This window comes from Saccoglossus kowalevskii, chromosome 11, assembly GCF_978046115.1.
Source record: "Saccoglossus kowalevskii chromosome 11, keSacKowa6.1, whole genome shotgun sequence".
Taxonomy (NCBI): domain Eukaryota; kingdom Metazoa; phylum Hemichordata; class Enteropneusta; family Harrimaniidae; genus Saccoglossus; species Saccoglossus kowalevskii.
The window spans coordinates 30849639-30868151 of record NC_140651.1 but is presented as its reverse complement, the minus strand read 5'-3'; the positions used below and the strand labels follow the sequence as shown (position 1 = coordinate 30868151).

The window sequence follows — 18513 nt, the reverse complement described above, 5'->3', positions numbered from 1 at the left end:
ACTTGAGATATCAGGTGAAAAGCTGAAAATTAACTAATTATGCTAATAAGATGATTAATATGCACAAATATTTACTCAAAAACTAATTAGGTCTCTGCACAGTCCTCAAGTAACTATGTACCAGGTTTCATTGAAATGTGATCATTACTACTTTTAATTAATTAATTATGCAAATTAGGTAATAAATATGTAGTGATATTACCCTAAAAACTATCAGGTCTGTGAAGTGTCATATGACATCTATGTACCAAGTTTTATTGAAATGTTATGATTAGTACTTGAGTTATCAGTGGAGAAGCCGCAAATTAGGTAATTAATATAAACAGATTTTTACCCAAAACTAATTAAATCCATGTACCAAGTTTTATCAAAAACCAATGAGTGGTTTTTCAAATATCAGTGGAACAGCTTAAAATCAGTTATTATCATGCAAATTAGGTAATTAATATTTACGAGTGTTACCCAAAACTAATCAAATCTGCGCATCAGTTCAGAGCATCCATGTGCCAAGTTTCATCAAAATCCAATAAGTGGTTCTTCAGATATCAGTGAAACAGTCATGGAACAGCTAAAGATTATGCAAAATAGATAATTAATATGCATGGATTTTTACCAAAACCTAATCAACTCTGTGCATTATCCCAGAGTATCTATTTACCAAGTTTCATCAAAATTTGGTTAGTGGTTCTTTAAATAACGGTGGAACAAAAAAAGTGACATACATGTACATACATATATACATACATACAGACAGGGTAGCTGCAAATACTCCCTTTTGCGCTTCGCACACGGGAGTCAAAAACTGTGTCAGCAGGCATTGTTAACTAAGCATCAATGCAATCATTTAAAATTCAAAATGACAGAAATGCGACCAGTAAGAAATAAGTGAATGTGCGACTAGATCTATGCGTGCAATTTGAACATGATCAGTCCCAGAATGGAATTTATTTGTGCTAACTAAATGTAGGTATTAAGAACAATATTTATTCCCACTTCTCAGAATTTATGATCAATCATCGCAGGCATACTCAAATGTCATTATACACAGTTCAGTTTACTTATTGTGCATATTGTATCTTCTTTAAAAACTGGAAATGTACTGTGCATCAACAGTAGAACATAACTACCTACTTACACCATAGACCATAGAAAACAAGGTCTAAGGTCAATGCTTACACTAACTGTATTTTGATACTGTGCTTCATCCATGTTAAGAAAGTACTTTTATTGATGGATCTTAATTGCTAACAGTCACCAAAACACAATACGTATTTTTCACTTTGAGCGCCATTATCATCTTATGGCACCAGCACACTGTCCATAAAATGATAATATTTAGTGACAATTTCACAAAATGTGAAAATATCTTCACTGAATTTTGGGCAGGAAAAATAACTGGTACCTAAAGGATTAATAGTGTTCCATTCTTTAGCAGCAAATTCTCGATAGAATACCCTCACTAAACGACAACCACAAAGATGTGTATATTATAGCTTTTTTTTATTGCTGTACAAATAACAATACAAAAAAGAAATTGGCCAAAAATAGTTATTCAAAAAAATTAATAAACATTCCAAAATTACAAGTGTAGTAGTGTACAAATATTATTAATATGCATAAATTTCATCTCAGAGTAAATAATGTATGGATTCAATAAAAATGAAAAGGAAATATTAAATAAACCAAATAAATGGGAATCCATAAAACTTACACAACTTGCTTCTAAAAGCAATAGTGCAATTAAAATGTGGATTTTGTACCTGGTACAAAACAGAGTGTGAAATACTACCCCTTGTAACCCATCTTTGTAAACTGCATTCCCAAAACTAAAATATTGCGGTGTATCCATACTATGTGAATGTTATATTGCTCCCCAGCCTGGTCTAACACACAGCCACAGAGTTGTAATTTACATTTAGTATTCAATGCTTGAAACTTCCTGAACTTGTGCCACTCAGAATGTATCTGCAGAATCACATTTACAGTAAAAACATTTATTTTCACTAGCATTCACAATTTTTGAGTAAATTGACTGGCTTTTAAGTTCACAAGTTTCGCAGGTAAACAATGAGTTATATTGTTATTTTACATGTACACATACATGAATTTAATTAAGCCAATTTTACTTATCTGTGAAAATAGCGAAATTAAAAACCAGTCAGTGAATAAATAATACATTTACAGTAATTTGATATAGCAAAGTATGGAGATGTTATTTATGTGACTGTGGTATGGCATCGCAACTCTCAAGTGAACCCGAAAACCAATCTTTTTACCAAGTGGCCCTTTCAAGGTGTTTTTGGCAGTGACAAAATTAAAGACGAATTTGTTGGAAAATGAATCGCTTGGCTTTAAAGGGTGATGTGGTTGACATGTCATGTCAAAGTAGTAAAGCATACAACTGTAATATACATTGATTGCTTTACATAAAGTTCAAACATGCTACGAGTCAACCACTGACCTTTAAATGGTTGTGGTCATTGTTCTGTTCGGTATGCGACTCATACTAACGTGCACAACACATGTATAAATACATTCATTGTTTACATGAAATTCAAACATGCACTGCATAATGAGCATCAAGTGCAAACTTTACAGAGACCTAATTTTCCCATCATTTTCTTTTCAGACAAAATAGACATACAGGTTTATTTCAACTAGTCTCAACCAAAATTATTGAAAAACTTTACATGTATATTTTGTGATGGTGATAAAACCAAACGACTTTGGTCTTCAATGGGTAAATCAAATATTGGGTTGCATAAAGAAGTAAATTAAAAATAAATGGCAATTGTATCAAGGATTTATAAAATGAGATAACACTTTGATATCTATTTATGTATTGTTTTATGGGATGACAATCTCATGAGTTCCAAGCACATGACCAAACGGAGGATCATTTTGTGACTTTGCATCATCGCCATGCCAACACAAATTGCATAATATCCTATAAATCCTTTAACATGCCTTGTAATCATAAAAATAATTTAAAAATTTCGTCAATAACAAAAAAATGTAGCTAATACTGTCCATTTTAGTGACTAAAATGCTTTACATTGTTTTCAGGTGTATGTGTGAATAGCAACAAATTTTTTCCCCTTTAATATTTTGATTGTTTTTTGTCATTTCTTTGTTTATTTTTAACCAAGTGGACACACTTTCCAATTTTCTAGCAAATATTGGGGGGTACCGATATGCAGGTTTTCATTTTGTGGAAAGCGACAAGAATGGAAGTTGAGGGTTAGTTCATAAAGTATTTTGGCACCAAAATGTCTCAAAAACAATAATTCTTATGCGTACTTTGAAAAAAAAATGCTACAAATAACAGTTTAACCCCAATAAACCCAAATCTTTTTGACACTGTACTTTTGCCACCAACAAAAGTGGTTTGTGGTTGATTCTATATCCAGACATATCAATGGATCATATACATATTACAATAGCTGGAAAATGTAGTCAGAGAAAAAATACACACTCAGATTGCATGTGTTATTTGTCATCGAATACCCTCCCTCACAATAATCGGTTATCAAAAAACAGACATAAACACGTACAAATACGACCTTTGACATCTAGTTATTAGGTGTAAAGTGTCCATCTCATCACTTTGTGATCAAAAAAGGTGAATAATTTTAGACCTTGTATGGTTAATAAAGTTAATGTTCTATTAACAAAGTGCTATAAAACATGAATTAATAAGGATTGACCTGGAATTGAATGAAAGCCCTGAAATTGTTGCGATACAGGTAATTTTTTTGAGACAAAATTTGTATTAACTGACAAAGCTTCAGTTTTCTCAAAATTACCTTAGAATATTTAGTTTAAACATGACAATTAACGTGAAGGAACATTTCTAATTCTTTGCCAAATTTTGGGTGTAAAACAGTGCAACTTTTACAGAAGGCCCTTTTGTCTGTAAGGGTTGAACAAAATTAGAATATTTTGAAAAAAATACCAGCAAATTGACGATGTATTTTCTCTGCCATCTTGGATTACTGATTCAGTAGAAACTAAGTGCCACACTGTATTCTACTCGACCATCTTGGATTTATGGATTTAGTAGGAACATAGTGCCATACTGTATTCTACTCAGCCATCTTGGATTTATGGATTTAATAGGAACATAGTGCCACATTGTATTCTACTCGGCCATCTTGAATTTATGGATTTAGTAGGAACATAGTGCCACATTGTATTCTACTCAGCCATCTTGGATTTATGGATTTAGTAGGAACATAGTGCCACATTGTATTCTACTCGGCCATCTTGAATTTATGGATTTAGTAGGAACATAGTGCCACATTGTATTCTACTCAGACATCTTGGATTTATGGATTTAGTAGGAACATAGTGCCACATTGTATTCTACTCGACCATCTTGAATTTATGGATTTAGTAGGAACATAGTGCCACATTGTATTCTACTCAGCCATCTTGGATTTATGGATTTAGTAGGAACATAGTGCCACATTGTATTCTACTCGGCCATCTTGAATTTATGGATTTAGTAGGAACATAGTGCCACATTGTATTCTACTCAGACATCTTGGATTTATGGATTTAGTAGGAACATAGTGCCACATTGTATTCTACTCGACCATCTTGAATTTATGGATTTAGTAGGAACATAGTGCCACATTGTATTCTACTCAGCCATCTTGGATTTATGGATTTAGTAGGAACATAGTGCCACATTGTATTCTACTCGGCCATCTTGAATTTATGGATTTAGTAGGAACATAGTGCCACATTGTATTCTACTCAGCCATCTTGGATTTATGGATTTAGTAGGAACATAGTGCCACATTGTATTCTACTCGGCCATCTTGAATTGAATAATGTATTTTGTCCGTCTTTCTATTAAACATAGCCACCAAAATTGAATGTAATGCTAGCCATTGTTTCTATGAAATTTTGAATAAATCTAAAAAAATATCATTGAAATTCAGGGATGTTTAGCTGCATGCTGACAGACGTAACTCGGGTCATGATCCAATAAACATTGTCAAAAAAATTACCCAGGACAGACATCTAAAATTGTTGATTAGATGATTAATTCTTGTTAATAACCCCCCCCCCAAACTTTAGGGTATTTTAAATGTCACCTTACCCCCTTACACATAAAATAAAATGTCCTCAGCACTCCAATATATACAGTAAATTATTTGAAATGGGTTGGACCATTTTTGTGTGTGGGGTGTCAAGGTACCAAATGATGGGTGTCAAGTAAATTTATGCTATGTAAATGAACATGTTAATGTTGTCCTCATCCCGTTTCATGTACTTGTGTTCTATCAACCACTCGATTTGTTCTTTGATCATTTTTTTTGATGGCAGAAACATGTTTTTGAGAATTTCCACCAGTTCTGTTTGGAGCTGAGCATTCGTGATCTTCTTCCTCATTTTCATGATCTTCACGATTGCCTCCTGTATTCAAGAAACAAAAATAAGAACAAATTTAGTGTTTGTTGAAGAACTGCTAACAATTCCTTATCATATACATCTAGCAATGAACATTGTAATAAACCACTGCAATGAAAAGTCATTTATTTGTTTTTTGAGACAGACAACAGTTCCAGTGTTTTCTGAGTTTTATAATAGTAAACCTGTAAATATACTAATTAATATAATAATGATATATGTACAGATAGTGATCAACTTACTGATAATAATAGTTTTTGTTGCTTTTACACATGCAGTGATGAAAGTCAATTGTATTTTCATATCATTTCAATTGTTCCAGGTTTTTTAACCTTTTCACCACCAGACTTTCTCATCCAACTTTGAAAGCAACAGAGTTTGGCTCAATTTTCAGTTTTTACTCCAAAAATTGCGCTATTTTTGTCCCACTCTTCTGAAGGAAAGTGCAGACTATAAACAGGACTATTTTGTGAATTTGTGATGAGGGAAATAAGGAACTCGTGGTGGAACGGTTAATTTCATGTGTGTGTGAATCTTGTTATCAGTCAAGATGGAGAGAAACGCACAAGGCACAGATAAATCAAAATACTTTCCCAGTAACCCATATGATACTGTTAGATCCTGGTCTTGTCATATCAATATGCATGGCATGTTAACCAAATATACAAGACTGGTTAGATATTCCTATAGGGGTATATTCTATCTATCTATCCTCCAGATACCTAGTAGCACATTCTTCACCGAATGTCTCTATTCTGTCCTATCAACTGCTGCAACTCTGGTTGCCGTCCATGACTTCCAAGAAACCTTGTTTCTTTCCTTTCACTATAATGGATTGCCAAGTTGTTTTTGGTCTACCCTGTTTCATTTTCCCTTCTGGGGTCCATGTCAATAATGTGTTATATACCAAGGATTATATTTTATAGTTATTATTTAGAGTAAATTCAGCAGATGCTGTCACTTTTTAAAATTATGTAAATATATTATTACCTGAGTTCTGAGAATTCTCAGCTGTACTATGCCTTCTTTGTCTTCATCGGAACTCCTTTCGGTTGACAACTGCAGCCGACCAATCAGATTAATCTTACCACGTTTTTGAAGTTTGCTATTTTTACTGTAACAAAAAAAACATGGATTGCGTCACCATACCTGTGTAACAACAGATGATATGGTAGTGAGGGAAGACAATAACAACATTGACAATAAATCAACTGTAAATACCATATTTGCTTTATTAGTAGTGCATTTGCAAAACCAAATATCACATTTGTTGTATACTGAATCATTGAAATAAAGCTTATTTTGACCATAGAAACACTTCTGTAATTTACCTGAGTGTATGCGTTACTAATAGAGCTAATATAGCACACAATATATATTTTATATAATAACAATGAATTATAGTTAACAAGTCATTGTCAATGACACGTCCCCGTTCCGTTCATATTTGAGTGACATATACATTCAAAGCAGATCATGACCGAAATGCACCTGCATATTTACAACACATTGTGCTAAATCTGAACAAAATCCATCCATGCATGACTGAGATCCGGTTCTGGAATTGTGAAAATACGTGATTTTGATGCATTTTCGGCCTTAAAATGGCCATCATTCCGCTATTGTTAAGCAGATCATGAAACAAATGCACATATCTATTTGTGACATGATGTACCATGTGTGTGTGAAGTTTGAACTTGATCAATCCAGACATGTCTTGGATACGGATCCAGAACTGAATTCTTTAACAAAATGGCCGCCAGTCGGCCATTTCGAACTTGATCCGGAAAAAAAAAAGACGTGCATCAAGGTCCTATTATGTTTAATGTATGTACCAAATTTGAACAAAATCCATCCATGCATAACTGAGATACGGGTCCGGAATGGTGAAAATGTGCGATTTCAATGCATTTTCGGCCTTAAAGCGGCCCCCATTTGGCTATCGTTAATGAGATCATGAAACAAATGCACATACATATTTGTGACATGATGTACCTTGTGTGTGTGAAGTTTGAACTTGATCAATCCAGACATGTCTCGGATACGGATCCAGAACTGAATTCTTTAAAACAAAATGGCCGCCAGTCGGCTATTTCGAACTTGATCCGAAAAAAAAAAATGACGTGCATCAAGGTCCTATTATGTTTAATGTATGTACCAAATTTGAATGAAATCCGTCCATGCATAACTGAGATCCGGGTCCGGAATGGTGAAAACGTGCGATTTCAATGCATTTTCGGCCTTAAAGCGGCCGCCATTTGGCTATCGTTAATGAGATCATGAAACAAATGCACATACATATTTGTGACATGATATACCTTGTGTGTGTGAAGTTTGAACTTGATCAATCCAGGCATGTCTCAGATACGGATCCAGAACTGAATTCTTTAAAACAAAATGGCCGCCAGTCGGCCATTTCGAACCCGATCCAAAAAAAAAAAAATGACGTGCATAAAGGTCCTATTATGTTTAATGTATGTACCAAATTTGAACAAAATCCGTCCATGCATAACTGAGATCCGGGTCCGGAATGGTGAAAATGTGCGATTTTGATGCATTTTCGGCCTTAAAATGGCCGCTATTCGGCTATCGTTAATCGGATCATGAAAAAAATGCATGTGCATATGTCCCATATAATGTGTGATGTATGAGTGAAGTTTGAACTTAATCGGTCCATGCATGTTCGAGATACAGGTGATCACGGACGGACGGACGGACCCACGCACACAGGGCAAAACATAACTAAACAAGGAGTATTCTTTGGAGCATAGCTATGTAAAAGAACATTCTAATTGCTTGGATGCCCACAACTGTACCATGTTTTATGGGATTGGTACAAGCTGCTGTAGAATGCCGGTCGAAGTGCAATCCTGAACAACCAAATTTATAAATGTTACACTGTTTATGAAAGTCTCAACAACTAGCCTGAAGAGTTTTCAACTGTTGATGGCTTTCAGGCCTGGTTGTTCGCTCCCGAAAATAACCATGCACCTCCTGATCAATTGCCACTTCTGATATTTTCTCTATCCAATTGACACATCAATTTAAAAGCAAGTGACATTGCTTATAGAGCTTTATATAGTATACAAATTATATTGGCCCTAATCTGTAAAATGTTTCGAAATATGTGAATGTAGCCTCCTACTTACACAACACCAAAGTCTTGATTGACCCAGAACAGGGTTCCATCATTAAATTCCTTCGGTGACTTGACCTCAGGTTTGCATATTACGACTTGTCTCTTCATTTTAGGGAACTGAATTAAGGACTGAAAGTAAAAAAGAACATTTTATGATTCATGTGTAGTGCAATAATATACATACAATATATTTATTTTCTCACAATTCAAGTGTCTTGTCATTGTTGACGAGTGGATGCCATTACAGCGGTTGAATCCCCTGAGCTGGAAAAAAACTGACACAGTTTTTATGGTGATTATTTTCAGATATCAAAAACTCAAACAATTCAACATAATTTTAATACAGCATTAAAAAAATAAAACAGAATAATACAAAGTTTAAAGAAGAAGTAAATGTATACATTCATGTCCTGAGAAAACAACTACAATATTGCATTTACTAGAAGCATATATGCTTTTCAAAAAAGGACTAGTATAAATGGATCAGTGCAATTGAACTAAATATCACAGCAAAACGACATAGGAGAAGTATTTCTAATAGAGCAAATATGTAATAATATATCATCAAGTCAATGACAAAGCCCTCACATAAACTTTCAATTTTTTTCTGAATCTGTGCATGATAAGTATGGTTTTCAGGTAAAAAAGTGTCAAAAGAAGCTAAAAATGTGTGCTGTATCATAGAGCATTGGCTGATTTTAACAAAATCCACTACAGAGATTGGTTACTAAAGTTTACACATGTTAAAACAATACTTCTAATAGAACAAATACAATAATAAGTAGAAACTTACCCATAATGTCCTTCGTAGTTCGGTATCTGGAAGTTCTGTTGCTAGTCGAAGATTCTCAAAAGTAATCTTTTCATACTGTCGCTGATTCCATGCAAATAACACTGCCATCTGGAAAGTGGTTACTTCCAAATCGTAAATTCCAACTTTATTCTTAAAAGTAATCTGTGGATAAACAAGTCATTGTCAATGACATAGTCCCTGTTTGTATTATAGACGCACAAAATGTATATACATGTATGACTAATGTGTGATGCATGTGTAATGTATGCGTGAAGTTTAAACTTGATTGGTCCAGGCATGTATGACATATAGCTCTGTGCAACTGTATTTCTTTAAAGAAGACGACTGCCAGTCAGCCATTTTAGATTTGTTGCTAACAAAAATGCATGTACATTTGTCCAGTATGATGTGTGTTGTATGTGTGAAGGCATGTCATATATAGAACAGCCATTTTGAACCCTATCTGAACAATAATATGAAATGCATCAAGGTTCCATTTTGTTCAATGTATGTACCAAGTTTAAACCAAATCCATTCTCACACCTGTGATCCTGTTCTGGAATGGTGAAAATGAGTGATTTTAATGCATTTTTGGCCTTAAAATGACTGCTATGTGGACATCTTGAATAAGATCACGAAACCAATGCATGTGCATAATTTAGATATAATGTCTGATGTATGTGTGAAGTTTGAATTTGATCGGCCCAAGCATGTTAGATATGACTACACACACATGCACATAAGGTCAGTCTACTAATTCAAACATGTACTAAAAAAACAACATTATTCCAAAATGCTGATTATGGTAATGAATGGCTACACAACAGTGTTAGAGAAAGATGTGATAGTTTTGAGGATCACATCACAAAATAAATTTGTTGAGTCGAGGCATATATACAAGGAAGGAACTGATATGTCAAAAAAACCAGTCAACAAACAAGCTGGTCTCTGATTGGTCTGATTATTAAGTGATAAGGTTGGGTAGCCAATCAGGTACAATTTAAGTACGGTAGCTTTGCATTATCTCACATGACCACATGTTTACAATTATGATAAATGTTGTAAACAAGAATAGGTAGTGAGCAGTGTTCTCCCCAGCATTCAATTTGTGTGCGGGGCCGCCACGCTGCTTTTCCTGCCCGCCACTGTGGTCTCGAGCTGCCACGGTGATTAGTAAGACCGCCACAGTGCTTTTTTCATTGTTCATCCTGTGAACTGTATTACGAAATATAGAAAGAAATACGTAGCTATCAGGGATCTTGCCACGCTTCTGACCAGGACTATTGTCCGACGTACCAACCGACACGCATCCTGCCAGTCGTGGATTATAATTTGTAAACAATAGACGTAGTCGCAGGACGTGGTAGTGGCTTATAAACAATACAAGTTAATTTTGTAAAATTAGCACCTCTTTGTTCGTAAGTAAATAATTTAACGATCGACGCAGTCTTTAGATTGAAAGATAACATTTTTTCAAAATCAATTCCACCCCGATATAACATGGGCAAAGCGGAGTTCACGATCTGTTTACGCTACTCAAGAAAAAAACAACGTATTTATTGCGTGATTGGGTAAAATACATTTGAACTTTTATCATCACAAATCATGTAAAAACTCTTCTTTCAAGACTTCTTTTACCTTTTAAAAATTGTTTATCACCTATTTCGAAAACCATCATGCAGTTTTCATCTGAAATCCATACCAACACATCGTGCTACGACATCGCTTTACTTCCGCAATGTAATTTTTATGATCACTACCATTCGGAAAACTTCGGGTTCTGCCGGCATTACCATGCGGTATTCTGATTGGTTAATGGCGTTTTTGACCCATCGGGTCAAAGGACACATGCCGGTCAACTAATACGTCACAATTATCATGGCGGTCTTTGTTTTTCAACGAAGCGATCGAGTGATCAAAAATAATTGCTCAAATTTTACGTTTATTTCATATAAAAAAATAAGTAACATTTTTTCATGACATGACTGAGTATGAGGAATTATTGATATAACCAGTGTATAACATCGCGAAGTAAGTTAAGTCATGTCGTAACTTTGATGATCGTTTGGAAGTTTTGTTCGTTCATTACTGTAAAATGTAAACGTTGTAGAAGCTGATGGTACAAATAATGAACAATTTTTTGAAGGAGAATGTTTTTGTAGTAAATAAGATCATGGAAGTCGAGAACATATTCCTGGCTGAAACGTTTCAATCGCGTTTCATTTAGCCTTTTACAATTTGTTTGTTTGTTTGATTTTAATAGTCTGCAGCATTTCCATTTCGATTTGACAATTTTTCATTTTTAAATTCAAACTCTTCTAAATTATGAAACGTAATATTTTGACTCCAATAGAAAAAATATTTGCACTGTGACTGAGCTCATTAATATCCCAAAAGAATAGTGTTTATAACACTGTATGAAACAAATAAATATGTGCCACATTGTTTTTGAAAATATATGTTGTTTGTTATGTGGATGTAAATGTGCTTTGGTCAATCTCTATTAATATGTAAATGATATGCAAATCATATGCAAATTAGTCTGCCACAGTGGTTTAAATTCCTGGGGAGAACACTGAGTGAGTGTATATGGTAGGTGCATGGTCTTCTATTGAATGCAAAATAGAACATCTACATGTACACATATGAAAAATGGTGATCTTTTTCTTTACAATTGTACAAAAAGAGTGGATAGTGCTTCTGTTAGGGATGTGGCTTCTAAATAAAGAGTTACAGAAATACACTTACAATCCCATTTGACATAAGATGATGCCACTGTAATTTTCTACCACTGTGATTCTTTCTGTAAAATTCTTCCACTTCAGGTATATAGTCTTCTAATTCTACCGGCAATGACACCGGAATGCGTTCACTGCTACGCGCCCAGGCACCGGCGTTCAATATTTTTATATTTATAGAATCTATAAATGGATATCAGAAATTAAATATATTTAATGAGTGCCTGATAGAAAATACAAGTAAAAGAAGGTTTGAATCTCATGAAACGGAACAACTAAATATAGGTTTCACTTGGAATTAATTTACTGTAGAATACTTTATTTTCGCTTGGAATTTATTTTCGCTATTTTCGCTGAAGGGAAGATTCCGTGAAAATAAAATCCAGCGAATATGCTTTTTGTCCTATATTTCACATTAAACTCGTCAAAAATCAGTGAAAATAAATTCCACACAAAAGGCCCAAAATACCTTTTCAGCGAAAATTAATTCCAGCGAAAATAAAGTATTCCACAGTATAAGTTAAGAATACTGTTTTCCTTTATTGGAAATGATAACATTTGTTATTAGAATTAATTACAGTGATGCATTTCTGTAATGCCTATGTTCAGCTAGCATACTTGTGGATAACCAATAAGAGGGTTTGTAAATTGGCATGACTAGAAAAATAGTAGCTGATATATGATTAGCTAATGTTTCAGGTTTTATGATTCAGTAGCCAATGGGTAGTTGTTTTACAAGTCTGGTTGAGCATCTTACCTGCAATGGCACTGTGTTCATTATTTCTGTATGCTTCTTTAAATTGTTGATTGAGGTCTTCACTAACTTTGACATCTTGAAACATACGTGCTAATTTATTTACATAATCAGCTGGCATACCAACTTCCTGTAAGATTATATGAAAACTACTCATAATATCATGTATTTACTCACAACATACTGCAACTTAAATTATTCAGGAATACTTACAGATGTGGGACAATAGATAATAATACAATATACAGTAGGATTGAATTTGGATTATAAAAGACATAAACCACATTTCTGGTGATAATCCACCAAGGAATCAAACAATAACAACCTTATGTCAGACTTATTCTAATTCATCTCTCAATTAAACCTCAGACTTACCCTGATCCATCTTCAAATCAAACCTCAGACCTAACCTGATCCATCTTCAAATCAAACCTCAGACCTAACCTGATCCATCTTCAAATCAAACCTCAGACCTAACCTGGCCCATCTCTCAATCAAATCTTAGACTTACCCTGATCCATCTTCAAATCAAACCTCAGACCTAACCTGGCCCATCTCTCAATCAAAACTTAGACTTACCCTGATCCATCTTCAAATAAAACCTCAGACCTAACCTGGCCCATCTCCAAATAAAATCTTAGACTTACCCTGATCCATCTTCAAATCAAACCTCAGACCTAACCTGGCCCATCTTCAAATCAAACCTCAGACCTAACCTGGCCCATCTCCAAATCAAACCTCAGACCTAACCTGGCCCATCTCCAAATCAAATCTTAGAGCTACCCTGATTATTCTCCAAATCAAATCTCAGACTTAAAGTGCCTGTGAAATGGCTGCTATTTTCACACTTAAAATTATCCATTGATACATAAATATAGTTTCTAAGCATGAATTATTTTTTTTAAGTGAAAAAAATGTGTTTTAAACTCAATCTATGGCAACTTTATTTTTGTGTATTTTAAAACGAGGCTTCTCATTAGATTCTTATTTGCATACAGAAATTTTCCTTATGACGTCAGAAGGGGAAGTCGCATGGCAGCTTGCATTGCTGATACGTGTATTAAAACAAGGCAAATTTCTTGTGCAGTTTTCTCAACTTTGATAAAATTTTCATTTATGTACTTGTTCGTCGAGGAGGAATGGACCATAATGAGCACATAGTATCAATTTTTGTTGCATGGGGTACGGGGTTGAGTTAGATGCGAAATATGTTCGTTCTGGTGTAGCTGGTCATCGTGATCGTCACCGGCGCGCATTTGTACACTGTCGCTAGACAAAATAGAATTTGACGTCGGAATTATCTCGTTATTTAGCAGGTTACTAGGCACGTCACCACACTGTTTTATTTCATCGATCGTCTTAGTAAAACTTTCAAAATTTAAATAAAAGAGAACATATTTTGACATTCTAAACATTAGACTATAGTGATCACTATAAAATAATTAAAAAAAACGACAAATCACAGTTACTATTAAGATAAATGACAGCCGCGTGGAAATAAATTTTGTTGAAATAGGTGAGCGCGTCGGGTCACGACGAAGGCAAGTGCGTTAAAAGCGGCATTTAATTAGATAACAAAAGTAATCAAAATCGACACACATACAGATAAATTCAGAGTGGATTCGAGCTGGCATGATTGTCATAATTATAACATCATATTAAAACTTTATTTTGGTGGAAACACATTGACCAAGCCTGGATTCTTATTTCATGAATTATTACGCAGATCAAGCTGCAAGCATGGAGGTAAAAAAAGAACAGAGGTGTGAATTCGACATTCAACACCAATCACCAATCACCAAACAATTCAGAAACTTTTAGCCTTCTAAAACGAAAACAATTAGCATTGTGTGAGGGCTGTGTAATTTCCTGTTTGTCAGTCGCTTTGTTTTCGTGTCACTGTCAAAAATATTGCTACCTTTAACTTAACAGGGACTAAATAGTCTCTATAAAACGATAATCACGATCGCAAAAAAGTCAACTCATTTGAAACACTTGCCGGACGTCTCTCTCTCTTCTGAAATACGCCTCAGTGATCATGGTCTGGAATTTATTTATTTCAAAAGTGTTGCGCCAGGTTTATGTTGTCGGCGTTTCTCTTTAAACCTAGTTGTTTTTTTCATGGACGAGGACAGTTTTTCCACACAAAAAAAGAATCTGAGGTTAGGTGGCTTTCTTCCACTGATGTCACACCTTCGGATCGATTAGAAACGTGTGAATACTTACACTATGACTATACGTTATACTACAACTGCCCACAACACAACATCTAACAACTCTCTCTCAAAAAAAATAAAATAGACAAAAAAAAAGAAAAAAAAAAAACGCCGACCGAAAAATGTATATCGTTTAAAAGTATACTGAATGACCAGTGTTATTACGGCTCAGGGGTATGACTTCCTCTCACATTTTTGCATTTGGTGGTGCACTTTCGGCGAGAGTCGGAAATCCGGAAACAGTCGACTGTTTCAGGATAGGTTGGCGTGGCTGCAACACGAGAAATATCCCAAATTTACTTGGATACGAGTAATCATTTTCAGCACAAAAATCAATAACTGCCCATTTCAGTGGGACACAGATCTAAAATGGGAAACGTGAGGGTGGGCATTGCACAGGCACTTTAACCTGACACATCTACAAATCAAATCTCAGGCCTACCCAGATCCATCCACAAATCAAATCTCAGACCTACCCAGATCCATCTACAAATCAAATCTCAGGCCTACCCAGATCCATCCACAAATCAAATCTCAGGCCTACTCAGATCCATCCACAAATCAAATCTCAGGCCTACCCAGATCCATCCACAAATCAAATCTCAGGCCTACCCAGATCCATCCACAAATCAAATCTCAGGCCTACCCAGATCCATCCTCAAATCAAATCTCAGACCTACCCAGATCCATCCACAAATCAAATCTCAGACCTACCCAGATCCATCCACAAATCAAATCTCAGACCTACCCAGATCCATCCACAAATCAAATCTCAGACCTACCCAGATCCATCCACAAATCAAATCTCAGACCTACCCAGATCCATCCACAAATCAAATCTCAGACCTACCCAGATCCATCCACAAATCAAATCTCAGGCCTACCCAGATCCATCCACAAATCAAATCTCAGACCTACCCAGATCCATCCACAAATCAAATCTCAGACCTACCCAGATCCATCCACAAATCAAATCTCAGGCCTACCCAGATCCATCCACAAATCAAATCTCAGGCCTACCCAGATCCATCCACAAATCAAATCTCAGGTCTACCCAGATCCATCCACAAATCAAATCTCAGGCCTACCCAGATCCATCCACAAATCAAATCTCAAGCCTACCCAGATCCATCCACAAATCAAATCTCAGGCCTACCCAGATCCATCCACAAATCAAATCTCAGGCCTACCCAGATCCATCCACAAATCAAATCTCAGGTCTACCCAGATCCATCCACAAATCAAATCTCAGGCCTACCCAGATCCATCCACAAATCAAATCTCAGACCTACCCAGATCCATCCACAAATCAAATCTCAGGCCTACCCAGATCCATCCACAAATCAAATCTCAGGCCTACCCAGATCCATCCACAAATCAAATCTCAGGCCTACCCAGATCCATCCACAAATCAAATCTCAGGCCTACCCAGATCCATCCACAAATCAAATCACAGACTTACCCTGAGCCACTCCACAAATCAAATCACAGACTTACCCTGAGCCACTCCACCATATTTTCCTCTTTTTCACTGTCAGCGGAGGTATCTAGTATCAGTCTCCTCGTTAAATGTGCTTTATGGAACCTCATAAATACATCTTTATTCTGTACATATTTTAAAACTAGAAGCTGTGTAGAGAAGAGTTGGCATTAAACACAATCACTGTACCCTACAATATGTACATGTACACAGCAATGTGCTACTGTAAAGTACTTTTTCACTTGGTGAAAATACCTTTTTTTCTATATTTTACATTCAACTTCAAATCTGTGAAAATAAATTCCATACAAAACACCCAAAGAAGTATTTTCAGTGAAAATTAATTCAGTTAAAATAAAGTATTTTACATTAACAGGCAGCAAGAGACTTCATAGAAAACAGCCAAATATAATTCCAGCTAAAATGAAGTATTTTACAGTATATATTGAAATAGTGTAAAACAACCTGTCTAAATCAAACCCTGTGTAAACCAGAATCCTATCTGAAGCAAACCCTGTATAAACCAGAATCCTATCTGAAGCAAACCCTGTATAAACCAGAATCCTATCTGAAGCAAACCCTGTATAAACCAGAATCCTATCTGAACAAACCCTGTATAAACCAGAATCCTGTCTGAAGCAAACCCTGTGTAAACCAGAATCCTGTCTGAAGCAAACCCTGTATAAACCAGAATCCTGTCTGAAGCAAACCCTGTATAAACCAGAATCCTATCTGAAGCAAACCCTGTATAAACCAGAATCCTATCTGAAGCAAACCCTGTATAAACCAGAATCCTATCTGAAGCAAACCCTGTATAAACCAGAATCCTGTCTGAAGCAAACCCTGTATAAACCAGAATCCTATCTGAAGCAAACCCTGTGTAAACCAGAATCCTATCTGAAGCAAACCCTGTGTAAACCAGAATCCTATCTGAAGCAAACCCTGTGTAAACCAGAATCCTATCTGAAGCAAACCCTGTGTAAACCAGAATCCTATCTGAAGCAAACCCTGTGTAAACCAGAATCCTGTCTAAATCAAACCCTGTGTAAACCAGAATCCTATCTGAAGCAAACCCTGTATAAACCAAAATCCTATCTGAAGCAAACCCTGTATAAACCAGAATCCTATCTGAAGCAAACCCTGTATAAACCAGAATCCTATCTGAAGCAAACCCTGTGTAAACCAGAATCCTATCTGAAGCAAACCCTGTGTAAACCAGAATCCTATCTGAAGCAAACCCTGTGTAAACCAGAATCCTATCTGAAGCAAACCCTGTATAAACCAGAATCCTATCTGAAGCAAACCCTGTATAAACCAGAATCCTATCTGAAGCAAACAGTTTTATCTTTTTTCCATAGACTTGCTTGCACAGAAAATATAATTTTTTTCTCAGTCTTTTTGAAGTTCAGATCAGAGATTCCAGTGCATACAGTAAGCTTTATAATAAATACTATTTTGTTTGTTCATTGTGTACAACCTATGGGAGCTGTCCACAAGGCCTTAATACTGATACAATAACTTTTTCCTGCAGCAAATTTGATAATTCCATGTGCCTAGTCAGAACAGAACAAGACTGTCCAAAAACTTGGGCTGACCTTCAACCTAATCAAAACCAAGTACATATCGCCTACACTTATGTTGAAAAAAAGTACTATAATACTTACAACATTTCGAAGTTTGAATTCTATTTCATCCGAGGTTAATTTTTTACTAAGTGGTGTTTTCCTGAGCAACATGTCACAATAGTTCGCTAGTAACTCTGGACATTTTGATTCTGGCTGCGTTTTACTACCAACACTGAAAATGCAATAATAAAAAAAATAATAGATATGATTATTAAATAACAACAGTTTGTATTATGTTAGCAGTACTAGACGGGCTTATACAATGTTGAGGTTACTACTGAATTATCTACAGTATAACACAAAGCATATGTGTATGCATATATATGTATGCATATCTGTACACCATA

General features: G+C 35.4%; 1 protein-coding gene across 1 annotated transcript in view; it reads right to left on the bottom strand.

Moving 5' to 3' along the window:
- Window positions 1-1483: 1483 nt before the first annotated feature.
- Window positions 1484-18513, bottom strand: part of LOC100371275 (cullin-5-like) — a 37253-nt gene continuing 20223 nt past the window's right edge. Inside the window, exons 12-19 of the mRNA XM_002737393.4 lie at window positions 18206-18338; window positions 16559-16690; window positions 12849-12975; window positions 12102-12274; window positions 9354-9515; window positions 8571-8689; window positions 6412-6535; window positions 1484-5427 (exon numbers count right to left, since the gene is read on the bottom strand). Coding sequence (XP_002737439.1) covers window positions 5233-5427; window positions 6412-6535; window positions 8571-8689; window positions 9354-9515; window positions 12102-12274; window positions 12849-12975; window positions 16559-16690; window positions 18206-18338 — 1165 coding nt within the window. The 3' untranslated portion in view covers window positions 1484-5232. The remainder of the gene's footprint in view (window positions 5428-6411; window positions 6536-8570; window positions 8690-9353; window positions 9516-12101; window positions 12275-12848; window positions 12976-16558; window positions 16691-18205; window positions 18339-18513) is intronic.